Source organism: Pinus tabuliformis, chromosome X, assembly GCF_031772625.1.
Source record: "Pinus tabuliformis cultivar Carrire ecotype Pingquan chromosome X, CPIR1, whole genome shotgun sequence".
Classification (NCBI taxonomy): Eukaryota; Viridiplantae; Streptophyta; class Pinopsida; order Pinales; family Pinaceae; genus Pinus; species Pinus tabuliformis.
Genome location: NC_142308.1, coordinates 1,079,213,641 through 1,079,239,463, shown reverse-complemented (window position 1 = coordinate 1,079,239,463; position 25,823 = coordinate 1,079,213,641). Strand labels below are relative to the sequence as shown.

The 25,823-nt window shown below is 37.4% G+C and overlaps 1 protein-coding gene and 1 pseudogene across 3 annotated transcripts; both read right to left on the bottom strand.

Moving 5' to 3' along the window:
- LOC149143564 (uncharacterized) lies at positions 1-25,424 on the bottom strand. 3 transcript variants are annotated; one of them, XM_089446700.1, is made up of 7 exons: positions 24,850-25,424; positions 20,520-20,590; positions 20,003-20,317; positions 19,650-19,775; positions 19,461-19,561; positions 19,301-19,376; positions 1-324 (listed from the first exon to the last, which is right to left on the bottom strand). In XM_089446700.1, the coding sequence occupies exons 1-5, from the start codon at positions 25,052-25,054 to the stop codon at positions 19,487-19,489; spliced, it is 792 nt and encodes a 263-aa protein (XP_089302826.1). In that variant the 5' UTR covers positions 25,055-25,424; the 3' UTR covers positions 1-324; positions 19,301-19,376; positions 19,461-19,486. The 3 variants fall into 3 exon arrangements, with proteins under 3 accessions (XP_089302826.1, XP_089302828.1, XP_089302827.1); XM_089446702.1 differs by having other exon boundaries at positions 6-324; positions 20,520-20,705; positions 24,850-24,979; XM_089446701.1 differs by lacking the exon at positions 1-324 and adding an exon at positions 13,527-15,039.
- On the bottom strand, positions 5,014-6,998 carry LOC149143565 (DNA mismatch repair protein MSH2 pseudogene; annotated as a pseudogene).
- Positions 25,425-25,823: the final 399 nt, after the last annotated feature.

Sequence of the window (25,823 nt, the reverse complement as noted above, 5' to 3'; positions counted from 1 at the left end):
AACATGCAATTTGGAATTTCACAAGTCCGCACTCAAAACATGACTGCAACTAACAAATAAAAGAAATTGACTTTGACAGAAAGCAATAGCTTCACCTTCATTCTTGAGTTGCTTCTATTTATTTGAATTGGACTTGTGACATTCTTTATCTGACAAGGAATCAAAATCATCACTAGTATTAAATTCATCCAACATGGACTTTGGATATCCCACTGACATCTGCATTTTTGTTCCCATGCCTGAAAACCATGGAGTTTCATGTCGATAGTAGAATAAGATGCGTTCTTGATGCTCAAGAACAAATTCCTTATTAACCATTGTTATCTAACAGAAAACAAAGAGACAACACAATATCAGCATACACAAAATCCCCTACCGAAATATAATCATAACTTAGCAAAGAAGTCTAAAAAATGTTCTTAATTAATAAATTTTGTATTTGGAAATATTGTTTCTTTAGATATAAAAAGGACTATGTTGTACAACACTTCTGTCTATTTATCGAGGAAATTATATCATATCATATGTCACACAGTAGCAATCTACAGTACCTAAAGTAAAAAAGACAAATTTTCTCAAGAAAATAGATTTAGAAAAGAGCTTTGAAAACTATAAGTTTGTCATCAAAGCTTTAATTAATTAACAACAAAATAGTTGGAGTTTGAAAATCAAAATCATTCATAGGAAACAAATAGGACAATGGCCAAAGTCATTATTCATACAAATAAAGCTAGAGTCACTATTGCCATTGCAGATAACTGAAATTTGGGCAGTGGTCTAACAGTTAGAGCTTATTTCCCAGGAAGACTCATCAATACCATCATTCTTTTTCCACGGTCTGTTGTGTCTCTAGATCCAGATCAGATAGCTTGTCATTCTTAAGTTCTACCTTTCAAGTACTAATTTTGGTTTGTTTTGTTTTGTTTTGTTTTGTCAAGAGAATTAGGTGTTTTGTTGCAAAGATTCCTGTAATAAGGTTTTCCTACGTAAAAATATGGTTCAATAAGATGAGGAACTAGATAGTGTGACTAAAGAGATCATTTCAGACTAAAGAAAATTTAAGTGAGAATTCATACCACTCCATGTTGGAAGAAAATAAGAGAATGTGTGACACGTGGATGTATGGGAATACTGACACCTCTAGTCATGTTAAATCGGGGCTCTCTTATTTAAGGCAAGAGGCCTACTTTCCTCCACCAACCAAAATAAATTGCATAGGAAGCACAATTATCATTGTTTTGGGTGGAGGAAAAATATTGTTGCCTACCTCTATTTCCTAGCCTATTTTGAAAATAACAGCAAAAGACATCTAAAATATGTATAGTGTAGTCATTGATCTAGTTTGAAACATAGTGTGTAGAGGAAACCACTTTCAGGAGTTTTTGAGACTCTTGCTAGATGTTAGTTCCAGTCTTTGCAGCGTGTCACCAGGGATCAAAATGGGCTCTTACTATGTCTGGGTTTCAGAGATGTTTTGCACATGAGTTTCAGTGCAAATCATATCATAAGCATGTTCATCAGACGCAACTCGGAAAAATATTTCCAATGGTATATCACACTCCCAAAACCGGCTCCCGAATTAGAAGATATGATCGAAATGAATGATTGATTCTTGGTTATGCATGTTTTGAGGTCAGTTGCTGCACACAGGGACAAGTTTACTACAAAATCAGTTTGGACAGGAATTTTACAAAAGTGAAAGAGGTTTTTGTCCATCACATACCAAATAACAAAAACCTCCTTCAGTTTATGCACAAGTGTTACTATGTGGGAGATATGCAGTGATATTTGAAGCCTACATTAAAACAAAACAAATTTTGCAGTTATTTTACTGTTTTAGTCATTTTAGTGCGGTGCCATTTTACAACAGATGGAAAGTAATTTTGAGAAACCCAAAGATTTTTTTGCTAACCACGAGCCATATAACAAAAACCTCTTTCAGTTTATTCACAGGTGTCGTGAATTGGAATATTTGACTAGATCTTTACAGCTCATTTTTACAGATTTAAATTTTTAATGATTTTCTGTTTTAGAGATGATTTTGTGGCACGGATTCCGAGCAACTGGAAACGAATTTCCAAAATTTGAGAGGTTTTTCTCCAACATGACCTTATCTACAAAAACCTCTTTCAGTTTTGTAACAGGTGTTGTGGTTCAGGAGATACGAGTTCATCTTTGACACCTAATTTCAGAAATTTGGTCCAAATTTAATGTAACTGATTCTATTGTGAAGAAGATGGTTGAGCTCAATTCCCTTAGTACAGGGATGAGCAAATTGTATATATTTTATGAATTTCAAAGTGTAAGGGTTGGATTTTGGCAGCAGAGAGGGGCTGCTTGGGATTGTGTAAAGTTTTTCTTGAATATTATTTTAATGAAGCAGTTTCTGCCCTTTAGATCTAGGATCCATTATGGTGTTTAATGTGCAGCATGTTTTTCTTGTAAATTCATTTCCATGCTCTGTTTTCTCTGTTAATTTCGTTACAGCATTATCTAAGAGATGTGTTAGGAATTCATCTATAATGATGCTCCTTTCATGATGATTTTGTTGTTAGATGTAATGGTTGTCTTTGCAGAATTCATCCTATGCTAGATGCTCTGTTGAGCAACCTCGTGTTTCTCTTTCGTCTAAAGTTGTTGCTGCAGATCCATCCCTTGTTTGATGCCTGCAGGGCAGCGGACTTTCTCCCCTATTCTTCTTACATTCGCAATATTTATCTAGCTGAACATGGCACTTATTTTGCCCCAAGTTTGCTGGTAGAAACTGGCATCGACTCCATAGCCCAATCGTCATTTCTCTTGTTGTTTCGACCCAAAACCTTTCAAACAAATCCTACACTCCATAGCTAGCCTAAAATTTCATTTATTGCAGCCACATCTTGTTTGAAAAGAGAGAGCCCTCTTTGGTCTGGCAGGGCTAGATGCCGGACCTAAAGCTTCGTCTGTGGTTACCTCGGAATTGCTTTTTCTCAGCCTTGAGGCTAATATGTTAGCACTCAGAATGAACCTCAAGGCTGAAAAGAGGCAATTCCGAGGTAACCATAGACCAAGCTTTCGATCTGGCATCTAGCCCTGCCAGACCAGAGAGGGCTCTCTCTTTGCCAACAAAATGTGGCTGCAATAAGTGAATCTTAGGCTAGCTATGAAGTGTGAGGATTTGATTTAAAAGTTGTGGGTCGAAAACAACAAGAGAAGGGACCATTGGGCTATGGATTCGAAACTAGTTTCCACTGGAAAACTTGGGGCAAAGTAAGTGCAATGTTCAGCCAGATAAAAGATTGCAAATGAGAGAAGAAAAGAGGAGAAAGCCCACTGCCCTGCAGGCATCAATCAGGGGATGGATCTACAGTGGCAACTTTAGGAGAAAGAGAAACACAGGATTACTCAACAGAGCATCTAACAGATGATGGATTCTGAAAAGATAACCACTACATTAAACAACATAATCATTGTGAAAGGAGCATCATGCATGGATGAATTCCTAACACTTCCCTTAAAGAATGTTGTAACGAAATTAACAGAAAAAACAAAGCATGGAAATGAATTTACAAGAAAAACATGCTGCACATTAAACACCATAATGGATCCCAGATCTAAAGGGCAGAAACTGCTTCATTAAAATAATATTCAAGAAAAACGTTACACAATCCTAAGAAGCCTCTCTCTGCTGCCAAAATCCAACCGCTACATCTTAAAACTAATCCTATTTATAATATTACAAAATCATTTTAAATTTCCTCAATATAGGAAATAAAAAATAGAAATTAAAATTAATCCTAAAATCCTATCATAAAACAATATTATAAACTAAACAATCCTATATTAAAACAATACTATAAATTAGACAAATTAATTTGCCACTAAAACCCCAAACTATCTCGAGAACCATGAGAAATAGTTTTTAAAAACCCAAATTAAATGAAGGTTTTCCAAGTGGATTAATATCACCGTATCTGCTTCTTTAAGTGTGGAACCATATTCCACAAAATATGCCTTTTTACTGCTTTTTCACCCTTTGGCTGTTGATATTAAGCCCTAAACTCTAAGATTTTCCTCAACCATTGCTGGATTTGTGCCTGGCAACTCTAACACTTCAGTTTTCACCTTTAATTTTCCTCTTTTACTCCATTTCCTCGAATTTGGAACAATTTGCTTGAGATGATTTTTCCGATTGCATAAGTGGCACAAAGTTCTCCATTTCATGTTTGATGATTTTCTCAAAAACATCAGGTGGCTCTCCCCCAAGGTACTTCTGGATAACTCATCAATCATACATTTGAAAACTAAGTGTTAAAACCTAGTGTTTTTCTCATTTGCTCCTGATCTGATTTAATAACAGACATACAAGGATCATTGTCACTCTTAACTTCATAGCCCGCTTTTCCAATTCACTCATTCAACGCAGAGCTTTGCTTTCTGAAATGGACGACAGATCTTACAATAAAATAGGAGGTGGATCCATTTCCTCCAGAGGACAACTCTCTGATGCACCAACAATTTTGTCCAATTCTGAATCGAACAAATCCTCTTCTCCTTCATTCTCCTGCTCATTTGAACTTGTAGTAGATTTATGACGTTTCAAGGAAGGCAAAGATGGCATTGACCAAGCGTAAGTCCATTTTTGACAGACAGGTTCTACACGCAACGCCAAGAGCGCCACATTTCCAGAAGCGCAGCGCCACAGCCAGAAGCACAGCACCACACTTAGGATTAGCTTAACTTTCAATTTTTTTGTCTTGACTTCAAATTTTGACTTATGTGTGTTGTTAATGTAGGGAAACTAAGTTGGGCCTTCGGCTCTCATCCTTGGATTCCATCTCCTTCCTTGGCTTCGGCTTCCCCTGTTGCTACCACCTCCAAAAACAGAATTTAGCAAGGGCTTCCAAGCCTTCAGTCAAAATTTAGACATGTTTATATATGCCATCTGTTACTGCCAAATTGATAGATGACTCTCCAAGCCAATAGTTCACATTTTGAAGGGACTGATTGCAAATTCAAAGGGCTTTAAGATATCTAGAAGAACTGTTTTAGTCAAGAATTGTTCACAGCTTCTTTCTCCAAGCCAGACTTCAATTTATTCACTGCTTGAAAATCTTGTTCATAATCCATTTGATCAAGAGGTAATGAGGAAAAATCCTGCAAAAAATTCCTTGCTAGGGCTGCACCTCTAGACATATCATCAGGTCCACACACTCGTTTTTGTTTCACTCCCACCTCTTCCATTGTTTGATCTACATTTCTAGAGACAGAAGAAAAGTTTTCTAGTTCAGCTACTTTCTACTTAGCAAGAGCAATCACATTTTCAGAAAACTGGGCAAATTCAGCGACATGAATTCCAAAACTCTGGTCACATGGCCCTTCTGCAACCTTGTACAACATAGTCAACTTTTGAGTATTTGTATCAATATGTGCACTGACATGATAATTTGCAATACCACTGACAAATACACCTTGCTTTGCTTTAGTACTCCTCAAATTTGTCAAGAGGGTTTCTCACTTCTTTCTAGTCAAATTGGTCTACATAGTCTTTAGTAGAACACAGAGGACACCCCCTGGATACTGGCATATAAAGAATCCCCAAGATATCACAGACATAAAGATTTTGAGGAGACATGAAGAGTCTCTGTCCAACAATGACATATCTATCAGATCCCTCTTTGCAATCTCAGATGCATGGAACGGAAACAGCAGGAGCAATATGAGGGGATTATGGGCATTCTAGGAGAATGCGGAGAAAAAAAAATTGGAAATAGAAATGGATTGCTATAAGACAAAATGCTCTGTTTAGTATGAAAGCCAAGCATCAACTTCAGGCACTACATCCTCAGGACAACCTACAGGCTCGACATAGGAGAAAGCCTAGGAAAAGGAACCTGGACAGCAGCATAAGGAATCAATGGAACTGGATCAACGCTCTGCCCCTTTGTACAAGTATCCACCATCTGTACTCTGAGATCACCAATGTTTTGATCATCTGCTAACATCTTCAGAAGGCCATCCCTAAACCTCGTTGCTTCCTAACAAATGAGCAATGCAGAAATCAGTATACTAGCATTACTCACTGTGCATTTCCTTAACAGACACATAGGGTCCATGGACAGGTGTTTCCTCTGACTGAGCTAGTGTTGTAAGTTCATGGAAGTGAGTTGCAAAGAGTGTAGGCGCCCTCGTAACTTTCACAAGGTATTCACAGATCGCCCAAGCCAATCCAAATCCATCATACGTCGATGTGTCGCGTCCTAGTTCATCAATTATTATTAGAGATTTATGGGTTGCTCCCTTCAAGATGGTTGCAATCTCCAACATTTGTGACATAAACGTGGACACTCCTCGAAGTTGGTAATCTCCTGCCTAATGAAGGTTGCTTTGCCATCCATGTTTGGTCCAGTGATAATTTGGAACCAACTTTTACCCCTAACAAGGCGGCAATCATTTAGTATGAAATTTACACCATCCTGAGCCTCAACACAAGGATGTCTGCTTCCTTCAAATATGATATCCCCATCCTCCGATGGAGCGATATCTGGTCTCACATATGGAGTGGGACAACAGATTGCTAGATCAGCAAAACTCAGCAGAACATCCAATTTAGAAAGTACACTGGCAAGAACTTCAAAAACTGTAGTAAATGTTGTTGTCGTTTGTACTAACCGGCTAACGAGTTCTCTTTGAGTACTATTATGTGCCTCTACCAACTTCATGTACTGCTCCCCACGCTGTTTGAGTTTTGCATTTGTGAATTTGACACCATCCTTTCTTGTTTCTAAAACAATATACTATGTATTCAACTTCGACCGTACTTTTGGTTCCTCTTTCTTTGTAATCCTGAATACATGTCCAAATTGTGCGCCCTTGTAACTTTTGAGCCTGTTCTTTTGTAAATGAAGGTAACCGAGAACTCACTATATTCCTCATGTTCCCTGGATAGTCTCCAGAAACAAATGAATCTAAAAGCCAGCTCACCATAAAATCATTTGCTCTTTGAGTAACAGCCACATCTATGGATTTATTAGTAAGAGGTATCATCTAATTTACTAAAATTATTAATCCAATCCATCCCTTCTACTTTGCCTGATAGGTTTTCCTGTACAGCTCCACAGTAGCTATATGTGATAGCAAAACATGGTGACCAACAATATAAGGCTCAACAGTTGACTTTCCAGCAATACAATTTCCAAATGGTTGGGAGCATCATTGAGGTAAGAAAAAGTCTTGATCATATCCTGCAGTGGCAAATATATTGGCCTCATTGAAAGTGGACCAATATTTTACTCGATCACCAAACTCTCTGAAACACACATCTGCATAACCTTTAAAATCCTCCACACTCTGTGGATTTAAGAAACCTCCATAGGAATCTTGCAGAGCTTGGGGCAGATCAAAGGGGTACAATGTAACATGTGTTTATGAGGTTATTATAGTACTCAACACCCTTTGTATTGATGGGTCCTTCACCACCAGGAATAAGCCTCGGCCATGAGATTGAAAATCTATAGGCATCTACTCCCATCGCAGACATTAAATCAATATCCTCCTTGTAACAATGGTATTGATCAACAGCTACATCTCCATTACTTCCATCCGGAGTAGTCCCTTCCCTATGAGTGTAAGTGTCAAAGATGCTTGGCTTCCGACCATCTTCTACTGCAGCTCCTTCATACGGTTGTTATGTTTGTTTCCCAAGTGGAAGTGTTGCGCATAGGGCCACACTCCAGATCATGTTGCTCAAATAAACGTTGTTTTGCTAAAGCATTTTAGGTAGGCAAATAGACACAGGCTGATGAATTGAAAAGCTTGGAAGAGATGTAAGTAAGGATGACAGCAACCACTGAATGAACATCTATAAATCTTCAAGTATTTCCTCTCTAGAACCATGAGACCAACAACTATAAAGTAATCTTTCACCAGCAATATCATTGTCATCAATGTACAGTGCCCTCTGCACAGAATATCTCTTTCAATCAAAGTAGAGAAACGAGCTCGCCATATGTTGAGATGAGGATTAGCAGCACAGCAATAGACCTCAAATGTTATGTTCTCTCCTTCTCCATCACTATCTAGCCACAAAACCAGCCACTGATATCTCCTAGCTTTCTCTGGATCATTCAATACCTGAACTGCTGCATGGGAGGCCGGCCTTGGAGTCAACCATTCATTCGATCATATCTTTTGATCCGGGAGCCGGTTTTTGGAGCATGATATACCGTTGGAAAGCTCTTTTCGAGCTGCTTCTAATGGACACACTTGTGACGTGTTTTGCGTTGAAGATCATGTGCAAAAAAATCTAACCAAACCAAACATAGTAAGAGGCCCATTTTGATCACTGAAGGAAGGTCAAAGGACTGACTCTAACAGTGGCACCATCGGGGATGGCAGCTCCTTGGAAGTGCCAAGAACCTCAGATCTCTAGCAACTTGTAGATTAGTGCCTCATCCATTGGGAAATACAGTCAAACAGCTACAAACTCAAAGCAACACACACCAATCCAAAAATATAAATACATTGTAGCCTATACATAAACAAACACTGGAAGCAAAGTGTTACCCTGGGCAGCTTATTTATGCACAAACCTACCCTACTCTGATGCAAAATCAATAGATCAAGTGATTTTGTAATGCCATATCAACCAATCAAGTAATTGTGACAAGGATGCTGCTTACAAGTACTCGAACCAGGACACAATTGGAAATGTTGACAACCATATATGCACAAAATGAGTCTGGTTGTGTAAAAGACAATCTGGTTTGTCATTCAAACTAAAAAAATACTCCATATATGCAACAACAGGATCATAGAAACCAGACCATGTCTGATGCCCTAACTCCTCAACATATGCTTCCAGTTGCAAAATGTCAATGCAAACATCCATGGGCAGCCTTACCTTTCCTTCCTTCTGCTGGAAAAGGTCCCCAAAGAATAGGACTCGACAGTCCAGATCTTGGGACTGTATTTGGGTTTCCAATTCAGTTAGATCTCCTTCAATTTTGATGGCAAACTCTTACAAAAAATTGAGCTTAACTTCATGGCTACATCGACAAGATTTCCGATAAGAAGAAAGAGATGAAGCAAAGTTCTCATCTACCTCATCGTCTATGCACATATCTTCCCATTCTCTAAAGCCTTGAATAGAGGGCACCTCTATTTTGAATTCTTCCTCTTTCTCCATCCATGTTTCAAGAAAGATATGCCAGAAATTTGTGAATGACTTAATAGATCTGATAGGAAAACCTTCAATCCATCTTCTACATTTGCCTTGAAACGAATCAAAGAACAATCTGATGAAGACATCTTCCTTTTTAACTCTAAGAATTTCCACAAATGTTTTAAAATTTTCTATATGTTCTAGAGTTAAAGTCAAATCTTGCCCATTGAATTTAGGGCCATTACTCAAAATGTATGCATCCTTTGGTAATTGATTAGGAAAACCAAGAAGATTAGAAAAATCAATACATTAATACCTTGAACAAATAGAAGCAACATCTGAGTCCTTCATTTAGCCAGTGTAGCCACCATCAGCGCTTTGAAACTCGGGATATCGAACAATGGAGTCGCCAGGTAGATGATTTTAGCCTTCGTATGTGTCTGACTGTTGTCCACCATCAACAACCAGATTTGCAACTTGAACGATCTTTTCCAGAGAAGATCTATCACCTCGTCCCCGGCAACGGCGCCAATATGTTATCACTCAGAATTAGCCTAAAGGCTGAGAAAAGGCAATTCTGAGGTAACCACAAACCAAGCTTTAGGTTTGGCATCTAGCCCTGCCAGACCAGAGAGGGCTCTCTCTTTGCCAACAAGATATGGCTACAATAAATGAAATTTTAGGCTAGCTATGGAGTGCGGGATTTGTTTGAAAGGTTTTGGGTCGAAACAGCACGAGAAAGGACAATTGGGCTATGGGGTCGATGCCAGTTTCTGCCAGCAAATTTGGGGCAAAGTAAGTGCCATGTTCAGCCAGATAAAGATTGCGAATGTAAGAAGAATAGGGGAGAAAGCCCGCTACCCTGCAAGCATCAAACAAGGGATGGATCTGCAGCAACAACTTTAGACGAAAGAGAAACACGAGGTTGCTCAACAGAGCATCTAGCACAGGATGAATTCTGCAAAGACAACCATTACATCTAACAGCAAAATCATCATGAAAGAAGCATCATTACAGATGAATTCCTAACACATCTCTTAGATAATGCTGTAACAAAATTAGCAGAAAAAACAAAGCATGGAAATGAATTTACAAGAAAAACATGCTGCACATTAAACACCATAATGGATCCCAAATCTAAAGGGCAGAAACTGCTTCATTAAAATAATATTCAAGAAAAACTTTACACAATCCCAAGCAGCCCCTCTCTGCTGCCAAAATCCAAACCTTACACTCTGAAATTCATAAAATATATACAATTTGCTCATCCCTGTACTAAGGGAATTGAGCTCAACCATCTTCTTCAAAATATAATCAGTTACATTAAATTTGGACCAAATTTCTGAAATTAGGTGTCAAAGATGAACTCGTATCCCCTGAACCATATCACTTGTTACAAAACTGAACAAGATTTTTGTATATATGGTCATGTTGGAGAAAAACCTCTCAAATTTTGGAAATTCGTTTCCAGTTTCTCGAAATCTGTGCCACAAAATCATCTCTAAAACAGAAAATCATTAAAAATTTAAATCTGTAAAAATGAGCTGTAAAGATCTAGTCAAATATTCCAATTCACGACACCTGTGAATAAACTGAAAGAGGTTTTTGTTATATGGCTCGTGGTTAGCAAAAACCTCTTTGGGTTTCTCAAAATTACTTTCCATCTGTTGTAAAATGGCACCGCACTAAAATGACTAAAACAATAAAATAACTGCAAAATTTGTTTTGTTTTAATGTAGGCTTCAAATATCATTGTATATCTCCCACATAGTAACACTTGTGCATAAAATGAAAGAGGTTTTTGTTATTTGGTATGTGATGGACAAAAACCTCTTTCACTTTTGTAAAATTCCTGTCCAAACTGATTTTGTAGTAAACTTGTCCCTATGTGCAGCAACTGACCTCAAAACATGCATAACCAAGAATCAATCATTCATTTCGATCATATCTTCTGATTCGGGAGCCGGTCTTGGGAGTGTGATATACTGTTGGAAAGCTTTTCCCGCGCTGCTTCTGATGAACATGCTTATGATATGATTTGCACTAAAACTCATGTGCAAAACATCTCTGAAAACTAGACATAGTAAGAGCCCATTTTGATCCCTGGTGACAGGCTGCGAAAACTGGAACTAACACTAGACACAAAGGGGCTTGTAGTTCAACATGTCCACCAACGATACCCCAAGAAATTAAACAAGATGAAGCTTTGAATAGAAATTTGGTGCTAACACGTTGGTCAAGGTGATGGTAGTTGAAGAAAGGGCCATATGAAAGGAATATATGCATTTCATCTAGGAATTCTTGAAGCAAAGGCACCTAGGGATCGGATCTTGGCATGGATAGTAATAGATAAATGCATTTTTTTTATCATGGCCCTTGCCAGCAAGCCAGAGCCACCTTATGGGGATGCACCCACCCTACTCCCTTGGGTTTTGACCTCGTGGCATAGCTCATGTGTCTAACTAGACTTTGCCAATCCATCTACACCCTCAAGGAACTAATGGTTTGTGTTCAAATGGTTAGAATCTTTTAGGTAGTGGTCTTTGATAGGTAAACCAATGATAATACGGAATAAAGGTCTTGGTAGAACCCTCCGCTAGGCACCAATGTAATTATGTGTAATTGCGATACAATTTTTTTCGCCCACTAAAAATGAACATGCTACAACATGCAATGAGTAGAAAAAGATAAAGAGGAAGATTACCCATTGAGAAACTTGCAATTGCTGGGAGTTAAAATGTTGACATACTTTGTAGCCATGACGAACCAAAGGAAACACATCACAAATACCTTTGCAATGGGTAAGACTGCAAATGTTAGCATTTTAAAGATGGATTCCGAGTCGTTCCAAATTTTTTAGAATCATTGTTGGAAGAAATCCTTACAATATAAAAATAAAATTTATTTGTTTTCATATCAGCTTTGCTCGTAACTCCTTACTTCATGTTAATCTCCTTCAGTCCAATCCAAACACTCCTTGTCTAATTTCCACTAGAAGCTGAGACAGATCCACAGAATGGTCTCAGCTTCCAGCAGTCGTGATTACAAACAATCATCAACCATGCCAAAATGAAAATAAAATATATTTTCTCAACAACAGACCAAAGCGGAGCCTGTAATCACCAAACTTATATAGAAGGATATTCATTTATTTAAGAGAAAAAATAGTAAGCAAAAAGTAGTGTAACTCATGTAGGACACAATCCAGTCCAAGTTAATATAGTTGAAAAGTTATCAAACTCATGCAACAACTATATCTTGAAATAGGTGCTAGAATTACAAGGGATCTACGTATCTTGAAAATTCAATGCTTCAATAATCACAATTTTATCAATAAATTTGCATGCAAACTATTGATGCACAAAAATATATCCAAATGAAATTTGCTCCAAAAACCATTCAGTGTTAATAAATTTTACTATGCTTCAACTATCTGCCGAATATCTGAAATGAATGAAGAACATAGCACTCTGTTTGATACAAATAGAAGCACAATTATGAATATTCTATAGGCAACCAATCTAATATGCTCTAGATTCTGATGTAGTCTCTAAATAATTTTTATACATTTTGAGAAGATATTGTCAAAGACAGTGACTAGAAAACTTGGTCAGGGGCCCAACAATGTCTACTCATAATGCAACTAAGAGTTAAACTGCAAATGAAACCTGTCACGCAATGTAGCATTATTTTACAAAGTTGTTCATGATGGGCTACTCAAGAAGGCAAAATCACGAGATTGCTTGTCTGAAGAGCAACCATCTATTTGTAGATTTTGCATAATGCATGGAACTATGAAACGATGATATAAGTACACACATAATGGCTACAATTTTTATTCACTTTCTACACTTTCTATTTTCCTCTTCAATTACATAGATTATCAATTCCATAAGTTTAGAGACTTAGCATATGCAGATTAGAACTTTGCCTCTTCAAAGGGACAAGCAAAAAATTCTTACCAAATGTTAGAATAGGCATACAAAAAGATAAGTAATAATCCACATGTGAAGCAGATTATCTTACCATTCAATCATATTTTGTAGTGTCACAGATCTTCCCAATTTTGTGAAAATCAGACATAGTAGAAATAAACTAAAAACAAAGTACACAAAAAAACAACAAAGTTTGTCAAGAAAGAAAAGAAAAATAAAAATAGTCAAAACAAGAGCACATATAGACATGCATCCACAACTTGATACAATTTGCCACCAAACTAAACCCTTTTCTTAGAGAGGTACCTCCTGAGAGTTGGTTCATACTAAATCTTGATGGGGCAGTTAAGGTCCAAGCAGGAAGATCTGGGAATAATGAGGTAATAATGCATCACAATGATAGTATCATTTTTTCTTTCTCCATTGGCATATCAAACAAAAGCTGAATTTGAGGCTCCAATTCAAGGACTAACTTAAGTACTGAATAAGGAAATGATACACTCAATATTGAAAGAGACTTTACCCTCCAGTAGTTAGGTTTTAGAAAAATGGGGTATCAGAGATTGGAGTATTCAAGATCTCTCAAAGGAAATTAGGTGTATTGTTGCAAAGATTATTTTAATAAGGTTTTGCTATGTAACAAGATGGTACAATAAAATGAGGAACCAGATATGTAACTACTGAGATCATTTGGGACTAAAGCAAATTTAAGTGAGAATTCATACTACTCCATGTTGAAAGAAAATAAGGGAATGTGCGACACATGTGGATGTATGGGAATACTGGCACCTCTAGTCATGTTAAATTAGGGCTCTCTTATTTAAGGCAAGAGGCCTACTTTCCTCCACCAACCATAATAAATTGCATAGGAAGCACAGTTATCATTGTTTTGGGCGGAGGAAAAATATTGTTGCCTACCTCTATTTTCCTAGCCTATCTTGAAAAGAACAGCAAAAGAAATCTAAAATATGTATAGTGCAGTCATTGATCTAGTTTGAAACATAGTGCGTAGAGGAAACCACTTTCAGTGGTTTTTTATACTGTTTCTAGACACAAAGGGGCTTGTAGTTCTACATGTCTGTCAATGATACCCCAAGAAATTAAACAAGATGAAGCTTTGAATAGAAATTTGGTGCTAACACATTGGTCAAGGTGATGGTAGTTGAAGAAAGGGCCATTTGAAAGGAAACTATACATTTCATCTAGGAATTCTTGAAGCAAAGGCACCTAGGAATCAGATCTTGGCATGGATAGTCAAGGATAAATGCAATTTTTTTATCATGGCCCTTTCCAGCAAGCCAGAGCCACCTTATGGGGATGCACCCACCCTAATCCCTTGGGCTTTGACCTCGTGGCATATCTCATGTGTCTAACTAGACTTTGCCTATCCATCTACACCCTCAAGGAACTAATGGTTTGTGTTCAAATGGTTAGAATCTTTTAAGCAGTGATATTTGATAGGTAAACCAGTGATAATATGGAATAAAGGTCTTGGTAGAACCCTCCGTTGGGCACCAATGTAATTATGTGTAATTGTGATACAAATTTTTTATTTCCCCCACTAAAAATGAACATGCTACAACATGCAATGAGTAGAAAATGATAAAGAGGAAGAGTACCCATTGAGAAGCGGATTTAAAATGTTGACATACTTTGTAGCCATGACGAACCAAAGGAAACACATCACAAATACCTTTGCAATGGGTAAGACTGCAAACGTTAGCATTTTAAAGATGGATTCTGAGTCATTCCAAACTTTTTAGAATCATTGCTAGAAGAAATCCTTACAATATAAAAATAAAATTTATTTGTTTTCATATCATCTTTGCTCGTAACTCCTTACTTTATATTAATCTCCTTCAATCCAATCCAAACACTCCTTGTCTAATTTCCACTAAAAGCTGAGATAGATCCACAAAATGGTCTCAGCTTCCAGCAGTCGCGATTACAAACATTCATCAACTGCGCCAAAATGAAAATAAAATATATTTTCTCAACAACAGACTAGAGCGGAACCAATAATCACCAAACTTATATAGAAGGAGATTCATTTATTTAAGAGAAGAAATAGTAAGCAAAAAGTAGTGTAACTCATGTAGGACACAATCCAGTCCAAGTTAATATAGTTGAAACGTTATCAAACTCATGCAACAACTATATCTTGAAATAGGTGCTAGAATTACAAGGGATCTACGTATCCTGAAAATTCAGTGCTTCAATAATCACAATTTTATCAATAAATTTGCATGCAAACTGTTGATGCACAAAAATATATCCAAATGAAATTTGCTCCAAAAACCATTCAATGTTAATAAATTTTACTATGCTTCAACTATCTGCCGAATATCTAAAATGAGTGAAGAACATAGCACTCTGTTTGATACAAATAGAAGCACAATTATGAATATTCTATAGGCAACCAATCTAATATGCTCTAGATTCTGATGTAGTCTCTAAACAATTTTTATACATTTTGAGAAGATACTATCAAACACAATAACTATAACACTTGGTTAGGGGCCCAACAATGTCTACTCATAATGCAACTAAGAGTTAAACTTCAAATGAAGCCTGTCACGCAATGTAGAATTATTTTACAAAGTTGTTCATGATGGGCTACTCAAGAAGGCAAAATCACGATATTGCTTGTCTGAAGAGCAACCATCTATTTGTAGATTTTGCATAATGCATGGAACTATGAAACAATGATATATAAGTACACACAATGGCTACAATTTTTATTCACATTCTACACTTTTTATTTTCCTCTTCAATTACAAAGATTATCAATTCCATAAGTTTAAAGACTTAGCATATGCAGATCAGAACATTGCCTCTTCAAAGGGACAAGCAAAAAATTCTCACCAAATGTTAGAATAGGCATCCAAAAAGATAAGTAATAATCCACATGTGAAAATCAGACATAGTAGAAATAAACTAAAAACAAAGTACACAAAAAAACAACAAAGTTTGTCAAGAAAGAAAAGAAAATTAAAAATAGTCAAAACAAGAGCACATATAGACATGCATCCACAACTTGATACAATTTGCCACCAAACTAAACCCCTTACCTAGAGAGGTACCTCCTGAGAGTTGGTTCATACTAAATCTTGATGGGGCAGTTAGGGTCCAAGCAGGAAGATCTGGGAATAATGAGGTAATAATGCATCACAATGATAGTATCATTTTTGCTTTCTCCATTGGCATATCAAACAAACACTAAATTTGAGGCTCCAATTCAGGGACTAACTCAAGTACTGAATAAGGAAATGATACACTCAATATTGAAAGAGACTTAACCCTCGAGTAGTTGGGTTTTAGATAAATGGGGTATCAAAGATTGGAGTATTCAATATCTCTCAAAGGAAATTAGGTGTCTTGTTGCAAAGACTATTTTAATAATTTTTTCCTATGTAACAACATGGTACAATAAAATGAGGAACCAGATTTGTAACTACTGAGATCATTTGGGACTAAAGCAAATTTAGGTGAGAATTCATACCACTCCATGTTGAAAGAAAATAAGGGAATGTACGACACATGTGGATGTATGGGAATACTGGCAGCTCTAGTCATGTTAAATATACAATTCCTTCAAACTTGTTAGCTCACCAAGCCATGGTGGCATCACATCCATGATATAGCTGCCAGGAAGAGACTGTATCATGTGAGGTAGCCTAAGGTTATAAAAGGTGGAGAAAACAACAAGATAATGTAGGGGCTTGACAATGAATGGATTTGAACAAAGAGGATTGGCATAATGAAGCTAAGGTTTTTAAGAACATTGAGTTTAAATGGAAAATTCTACTGAAGCTCATAAAGGATAATGATGCAAAATTCACAAATGGAAAAATCATAGACCTGGAGGACAACATAACAGATGACAACCTGAATATTAGTAATAGACTGAACCATTTCAATCTTGACCAAGGTATTGGCAATTCAACTATCTAAGAGAGTTGAGGAGGTATAGCAAACATCAGAGCTAGACTCTTCAGTAATGATAGATGAGAGCCAAGGTTTCAGGCCATCGTATTCGCAACCAAAATATGAAGAGGTTTCTTCATTTTTAAATTTAATTACAGGATTATTGTTCTTTGAACTTTGATGAAATTTGCCTCATAAGTTTTAGAAATTACAATAGAACCTAACTTCATACAAGGTGTTTTGCTTTTTCAAAATGGAACTGGATCCTTTATCTCCTTTTCATTTTTATTTTGGTTATTGGGTGCAATTTGACACTATGGTTTTCTGCGAATTATTAAGTGCTATAGTTAATTTTTAGGATTATCCATGAGTCTAGTCTAATGGACCATGTTTGGCACTACCCAAAATAATTCCACAAAATTACTAAAAAGGAGGGGAGTGAAAGGAAAAAAATTGATTCTCTGCGTGCCCTAAAGTCTAGGCAGCCCACACCATCCAAAAGCTCACCATTGTTGGAGACTCCAACAACACAATTCAACACGTCCAGATGCGCTCTTCTCCCTCAAATGCCAATTTGAATTCAGTGTTCCAGCGAATTCATGCAGCTCTTCCATCATTTCCTCGATTCTCATTTTTTCATGACCTTTAGATAAACAATAATCAAGTTGATTTCCAAGCCAATTTGGCTCTACAAGCAAAAGAAGGTGATTTAACTGTCAATGGATGTTGCTCCACCCTCTTGAACCCTTCATGGCTCTCTCCTCATTCTTTGCCTCTTCCCGTGGCTCACACATGGATACCCTTCATAACCCTTGCTCCATGTGCTTCTATTATCTCCTATCAAGTGTGATTACCTTGTCCCATCATAGTCTCCCCCCTGTACCTTTCTCATGCATTCCCTTGGCTCTTCATTGGATTTTCTCAATAATGGAGGATCCCATAGTTTGAATGTGCCATCATTTTAGAATGAGGCCCCCCTAGTTTAGATGTGCCGTCATTTTAGAACGAGAGCTTCTAACCTAATGGGAAAGAGAATTATGGCACCCTTCAAAAGTTAGTGTCTTGTTGTTTCCCTATGACATCCTCTATTTTGGCTCTTGCCCCCTCCAGGAAATCAAAGCTTCTCCCTTGTCATTGATCTCCCTACATTTTCTGAAGGCCTCCTCTCTGCCACCTTAGGTCTCATGGCTCACCAAGTTAAGATAGTCTGAGTCAGCCCAACAACATTAGGCTGGTGACTTCAAGGACCTCAAGTCCTCCCATTAACTTCTTCAAATCTGGATTTCAAGCTTGGAGTCCTAGATCGAGATGCTATTAGATATTCCCATTCAACACCTACATCTTATCCACCACGTTCATGACAAATTTTAGGCTCTCAACTCAAAGGCCTCTAGGTTGTGTGACTAGCAAAAATTCAGAAACATTCTCCTCTAGCTCACTCCAAAACAACTTCTTCAACCTCTGCAACTTCGTTCCTCCCTAGCTTAAAACACTCCTGCTAAAAGGGAATTCCAGGATGACAATACAGCTCAACGGTTTTCTCCAATCTCAGGTCCTAAATGAAGTGCATTGTAATTTTTAATCTACGCATATACTACAAGGATTATACTGTAAATCTTTTTTTGATAACTTGTACTAGCATAGAAGAGTGGAAAATTAACAGGGGGTCCCAAGTTTACTGCAACATATGTTAAGGCTGACCTAGTCAATCTAATGTGGCTCCATAAGCCCCCATGGGGAGGGCATGCTATTTCTTGAGATGTTTATAAATACACACTTAAGTGTCATTTGTAAATAATCAATGTGAGCCGTTTTTCTCTCTAAAAGTGTATCCTGCAGGCACCATATACTATTGCACCCTCTCGCTATCTTGGTGTGACATTTGTGATCAGTTATCTCTATATAGCACTCTTATGGTATTTTACTCTAGTGCATCTATGGTTCACAACTAGTGCACTTGCTCACTCTTTATCAAGTGTTGTTTTCTCCTTTCTTATTGCAAGTTTTAGGGTTTGTTAGTGGTTCCTCTCAATCCTTGCTTTCTCTTGTGATGTCACAATTTTCATGGTCAAAATATGTCTTCCATCTTCCCCACATTTTTGCCATTGCAATGATTCCAACTGAAGTTGTGCAAACTGTTGATCCCCAACCATCTATAAGCATTTAATTTTCAATCGGGTTAACATAAAACAGAATGCAATTATAAAGTATCATACAACCAACACATTTTGCACATACTATAATAATAATAAACATACATGTCAAACTATTTATATGCTAGCATGGAGTAAATTACCTCAATAGTTGGGGAACAAGGGGCCGCTTGCCTTTGAGCACAATTACAAGAAATTCTAGCTTCTTTTGCCAGATTCCTGATCCACCAAAATTTGATAAATCTGACAGTCGATTGTTCAAATTATGAAGTTTAACATTTGAACCATACTTATGATAAATACCTGGCGCAGATCAAGTTTCATCGATATCATTCCGAATGTTGAAACCCGCCGAATAAGGTCAACCACCGTCCATCAGCGAGGATATCTAACCCACATGATTGCTGCAGAAAACGAACTAAATTAATGATGCACATTTCACCGCGGCAGGAAAAGCAGATGCTCACTCCAAACAGAGAATTTTAGAAATACCATTGATTCATAGCAAAGCATCAGAGGTTCTAAAAGTTGTGCTGAATTTTCATAGTACTGATTAGGGTCATAATCACAGGGAATGCTCTCCAAGATCTCTTCAATCCGCCTACGTGTAATGATAAGCTATAAGCACAAGTGTATAAACAGACGCACATTAGATATGAAACATTTGAAAGGAGAACAAGGTACGATTCAAATTTTAACGTTAATCCTAACTACGATAAATTCAATTCAAAACATTAGCTGATCTAAACAAACATAAAATACATCCAAACATAGATGCCCCAAGATATTTGACAAAATGAACATATTCTTTGCAAACAAGAAACAGAATCAATGGAGTAACAAACCTTTTCCCTTACATCTCCAAGGACAATTCTATAAGGAGCAAAATCTGGGCGCTGTGTAATGCTTGGATTAAGAATTTTATCAAAGATGGATTTACCCACATTAAATTCTGATGTTTTCTTTCGAGGACTGGAAAAACCAAAACCTGCTGTACTACTGGCAGAAGGAGTTCCAGTCCCTGATCCAGTTGAAGATGCATTTGTAGAAACATTAATTGTTCTGACATTTACATCCAGCTTTCCATCTTCATACTTCTCTGAATTTCTTGAAAGGGAACTCTTCAGCAGTGTCACTGAGCTCTCAGCATTGTGACCAGACTAAATGGCAACAAAAGATCATTCTCTTAAGTTACAAATTGCAATATTCAGTATTTGAAAATTCAGCATTTGCATCTTGATGCATGAAAAAAAGTCTTCAACTTTTTGAGAAAACGTTATGGAGAACAACATACTATATTTGTTTTTACTATTAATATCTGAAAAATTAATGATGAATTATTTTGAATTCTGTCTAATTTACCTCAAAGGAATCACTGTGATCTGTCACTGGGAACTCTAAGATGGGTAGCTGGGATTCTCCGTCATTGCATTCTATACAAGAAAGTAGAGGAAAAGAATGAACATGACGCATGTCACATGACATTTGCACAGAAAAATTGTGTTGAACAAGGTATCAGCGGCAACTCTCTAATAGATGGCTCTTTACCTGAAATAAGTTTTCAGGCCAACATTACAAGCAATAGCAAAAAATTTCCAAGCAAATTCACTGTAAAGAAAATAAATGATCTATATTGCACAAAAACAGAGAATATAGCAGATTCCAGAATAAACCCAAAGATAATGGAAAATAAGGAAATATTCATCGTGTCCACAAAAATTATATGAAAATAGTAAATACACAATGATAGGGAGAAACACACTGCTTACATGGGCTTCACACTATCTGCCACTAGAAAGATAAATGGGGGCACTCTGCCACCCAACAGGAAGACATAATGCCTTCTAGAATACCCATCAATATCAAACATATGATAGTCAAATGGTCTGCCCTTTCATAATTTTAAAAAGATATATTTCCAGCAAATTCCTTGTTTTATTTTCAATTTAATTTGCAGAATGTTTACGAGAAAAAATCTTGAAGGAATTTGTCAGAAATAGTATTGAATATTGAAAAAGGGATACTACAGTGGTGTCAGAGCTGCTTTCCTACCAGCCTGAGGTGATTGATTAGCAGTGGAAGATTTATCTTTTGTTCCCGGAATGTGAAATTTCAACAGGATTGAAACACTAGCTCCCAATTTATTGTGTATTTCCAGAGGCTGAGTTCATTATCTATCTGCCAAATTTGTTGTATTTGCACAAGCCAAGTTCGAGGGTTCAGAAGGGCCAAATTTGTGAGGGCCGCATCCATTAATTGTTGAGGCCAAGTCTGCCATTCACTGGAGCCGAATTCGTGATACTCGCAGTGGCCGAATTCGTGGGTTTTTGGAGGCCGAATAGCTGTGCAAATTCACGGGTTTTTGGAGGCCGAGCCACTGTGCAAATTCATGGGTTTTTGGAGGCCGAATCGCTGTACAAATTCGTGAGTTTTAAGGGGCTGAATCAATGTGCAAATTCGTGGGTTTTTGGAGGCTGAATCACTGTACAAATACGTGGGTCTTTGGAGGCCGAATCGCTGTACAAATACGTAGGTCTTTGGAGGCTGAATCACTGTCCAAATTCTTGGGTTTTTGGAGGCTGAATCACTGGGCAAATTCGTGGGTCTTTGGAGTCTGAATCGTTGTACAAATTCATGGGTTTTAGAGGCCGAATCATTGTGAAAATTCATGGGTTTTTGAAGGCCGAATCTTTGGAGAAAATTGAGGTTGAATCGTTGTAAGAAATTGAGGGTTGTGGAGGGCCAAACCACTATGCGCATTGGAGCGAATTTGTTGTGCGTGTTATTGGCCAGGTGAGGTGATTGACCAGGCTTCATTATGTGTTGCTGGAGACAATGATTCCTATGAAAGGGTTACTCTTAATATAACTATTCTCAATGGGCCCTATTTTAAATTGTTGCTTGCCATTCATCATTTCTTGGGCATGTAATACATAGTCAACTCAAACAGCATACAACAAAACCCCAAGCTTCTATCCTGATTAGCTGTTTGGTTTCTCTATTTTACATAAATACGTATCAAGCTCTCATTTATCTCAATTTGGTTCTATCGAATTTAAAATAGAAGTTATTGTATGGTTAAATATCGTTGAAATCACTGCCTGTCCATGCAGAATCGAAAAAAATGTTCTCTGTACTTTCCAGGCAACTGCCAATCTGTTGAGTTTAATGTATTTGTACCTGTCTTGCTCAGAATGCTTGCATATGTCCATCTCTGACTTGGCCTTCCAAATCAGATTACTGTGAGATAAAGTCTGAAGTAAGAGGAGACAGAATGGAATAGTGGCTTGTTGTAAAGGGAAATATCTATTTCTTTTTCATTTGTCATTCAGATTACGAGCTGCTGAGGAAACGTGATCTCATTGATCTGTTTTTCAATGCTTGAGTCTACAATCCTATAGAGATCACCTTGCTAGTTCCACTTAATTTCATGGGAGGTGTATCAGAAACAGAAATGGTCGTGCATCTCTTAGGGAATTTAAACGCAACAAAATATAGCATGTGTGCCTCTCAGGGATACTTCATGCTTTGCCCAAATCATGGGGTGTATGGGGCCTTAAACATCTTTCTATCTTTTCAAAAACCCTTTCGTCAAAAGTCAGTTGGAGACTTCTCTCCACAGAGAGCCTGTGGACATCGGTAGTTTTCAGGAAATACATTTCCCCCTCTCGCTTGATGAATGGATCAGAAAACTGAATAAAATGGTGCCAAACTCTTCAATTATCTGGAAAGTTGTTATAGCTTCATTTAATATTATTGGAGGTGGCCTCACTTGGAAGGTGGGCAATGGGCAGAAAGTTAATATCAGTTTGGAACCATGGGTTGGCTGCCAAGCTAATTTTAGACTTCCTTTGGATCTTGTGGCTTTCCTGAATGAGCACGACAAAGTTTTCCACAATCAGGTTGTGGATGAGGATTGGACTACTTTCTGGTGGCAAGGTTGGCAGAATGTGGCTCATTTGGGCCTTTAAGGAGAGCATGCTGATATGTGGTAGGATTATATTATCTCTCTCAGAAGGTCAAATGTCAGAAAAAGAGATAGGGTGGATTCTTTGTGTTGGGTTCACTCTCCTTCTAGGGTATATACCCCAAAATTAGGATACAGTCACCAGATAGTTTTATGTAAAAATGTTGAAGAGTCTCTCTCACACTCGTTTCTTTTTTGCCCTTTCTCACTGCATATTTGAGTTAATGCTAGGAAGATATTGAATTGCAACTTGCAGTGGAGAGGAAACAATAGCTTGATTGAGGCTTGGAAGTCGCAGTGGGATTCGTCAAACAACGAGACCCTCAGAAACATCCCTCCCCTCATTTGTTGGGGGGTCTAGCTTGCCAGGAACAAAGCCACTTTTAGGGACTCCTCATCCGCACCCAATCTTATTGAGCTGAAGTGGGTGCAATTTATGCTCTCCTTCCATCAAAAGACTTTATTCACGTGCCTCGCAATATCATTGAAGAAGAGATCAATCGACACATTCCTTGGTCTTATTTTGACGGTGCTTCAAAGTGAGGACAGTAGTTGTGGTGGTGGCCTCGTTCTTTTCATAAATGAACATCATTTCATGAAGTCAAAAATTGGTCTAGGTAGAGGATCTAATAATTTTTCTGAACTTCTATCTTTAAAGATTCTACTCTGCTAGGCTCTAGAATATGATTGTTTCTCTCTTCCAGTCTTCGGGGATTCTTTAGATGTTATTAATTGGTTTAATGAAATCAAAGATATCATAACCACACACCTTCCCATTCTAGAAGAAATTCTTCAGATTAAAGAAGCTTTTAATAATATATCCTACTGTCATGTCTACAGGGAAAGGAACCATGAAGCAAATTTTCTATCCAAGGAAGGTGCTAGAAAGGCTATGAGCGATTAGCAGGTCAGGGAACATATGAATGGGACAGTCCAAATTTTCCAGCACCACTCTTTTATAGATATGTGATGCTTTGTGTTTCTCCTCTGTGTCAAACTACAGATTATATTTCTCTACCCTTTTTTTAACAGTTTGTAAGATATTTGATTTTTTGATGTAAATATTTCGGTTACAAAGGTCAGCTGTTGATTTTTATTTACTGCTAGATAGGACTTATTATGAAAAGATCAGTATATATCAGTTCTGCTCCCACGTTGTGTGGACATAACAATTTTGATGTTTGATCTTAGGGTGGTTTTTATCACACACAAATTATTTGGAGGTCATACTACTCACGGCTTTGGCCATTGACAGATGGTTTTTTTGCTAAATGCACATAGTGCATGTATTGTAACTTTTTGTTGCGATTTTTTCTTTGGAAAAAAATAAAAAAGATTGTTTTCCTTGCTCTGCAATTTAGGCACATAACTCTTAATATAACTATTCTAATAAATTGAACTATACAGCCCTAGCATCCACATAAACATCCACATAAACGAGGATAACAAGTCTTTTGCTAAGTCAATCCTGGCATTTAACAAATTTCAAACCATATCATTAATGAATTTCAAAACCTAGCAATAAAACATTTAAAGACTTCAAAGCCTTTCCATTACGCCAACTAATTACTCAAAAAGGCCAAAACTGTTACACTAAACATAAAATCAAAAAAACAATATAGATGTTCTACTAAACAAGCAATGGACCTAAAACGTCTAGATTCGCTCTTCATAACCCCGATTAACATAAATAAGATGGAATTTTGATGCGAACGAATAACTTACTCATGATATAAGTGATCGCCAAAGAAGAAACCCTGGCCACCGCAAAGGAGACCTTGACGCTCCTCACTCTGTGTTTGTCCAGGGCCAAGTCCAGCAAAATTATCCCCACCCCACCAAGTAAGAACATAAACCTCGATGAGAGCCCTTCAATAATATATTGCCCTTTCACTCTTCCAGATAGGAAGACAACCGGTTTTATGTTCATGTGACAGGACCCTTCATGCTCCCAATGCCCGGTGACTCGACGATGACATCGTAAATGAAGCTGAAGACCACCCAGAAATAGGTAGCCAAGATGAGGGAGAAGACAATCATCGTTGAGGGCAGCGAAAAGGATGGCACCTTCAGGCGCATGCGGGGTACTCTGAGAGCACTATAAGGAAGCTTTGGGATGAGAAGCAAGGGATCCATTGAATATGGCGAAGATAAGTCCATGCTTGATGATGTCGACCTCTGGTGATGAACAGGAACCTCTGTCGACATTTTTCCAGCGACGGCATTTTGCTCAGAGATGAAATTAATGACCAAATTGAGGATGAATATTTAAGCTTTTGTTTTCCCTCCGTCACTTGGGTTTTTGGTGTGACCCTAAGGTATTAGTTACCCAACCTTTAGTTAGCCCGAAACAATGTTGCAAGAATAATGAATCCGCCGCTACTATAACACACAAACAAAATTCATCACTCCAATAATGTAAGACTGAATTAAATTTTGATTAAAACTTATCGAGAAAGATACATTTCAAGAGCTTTTTATAAATGGGTTAACATAATAGTCTGAAATAAATATTATCCCATAAAAATTGAAAAAGTGCATCCTCTCGAAGCATGAGATACTTTCGATTTACGCTTCGATACTTTCGATTTATTTCTAAATTTTATTGGAACTTTGATCATACTATGATTAAATCAATATTATTTTATTTTTAATAAAATTTTCTAGAAACCAATTATTGTTATTATGTACCTAAACTA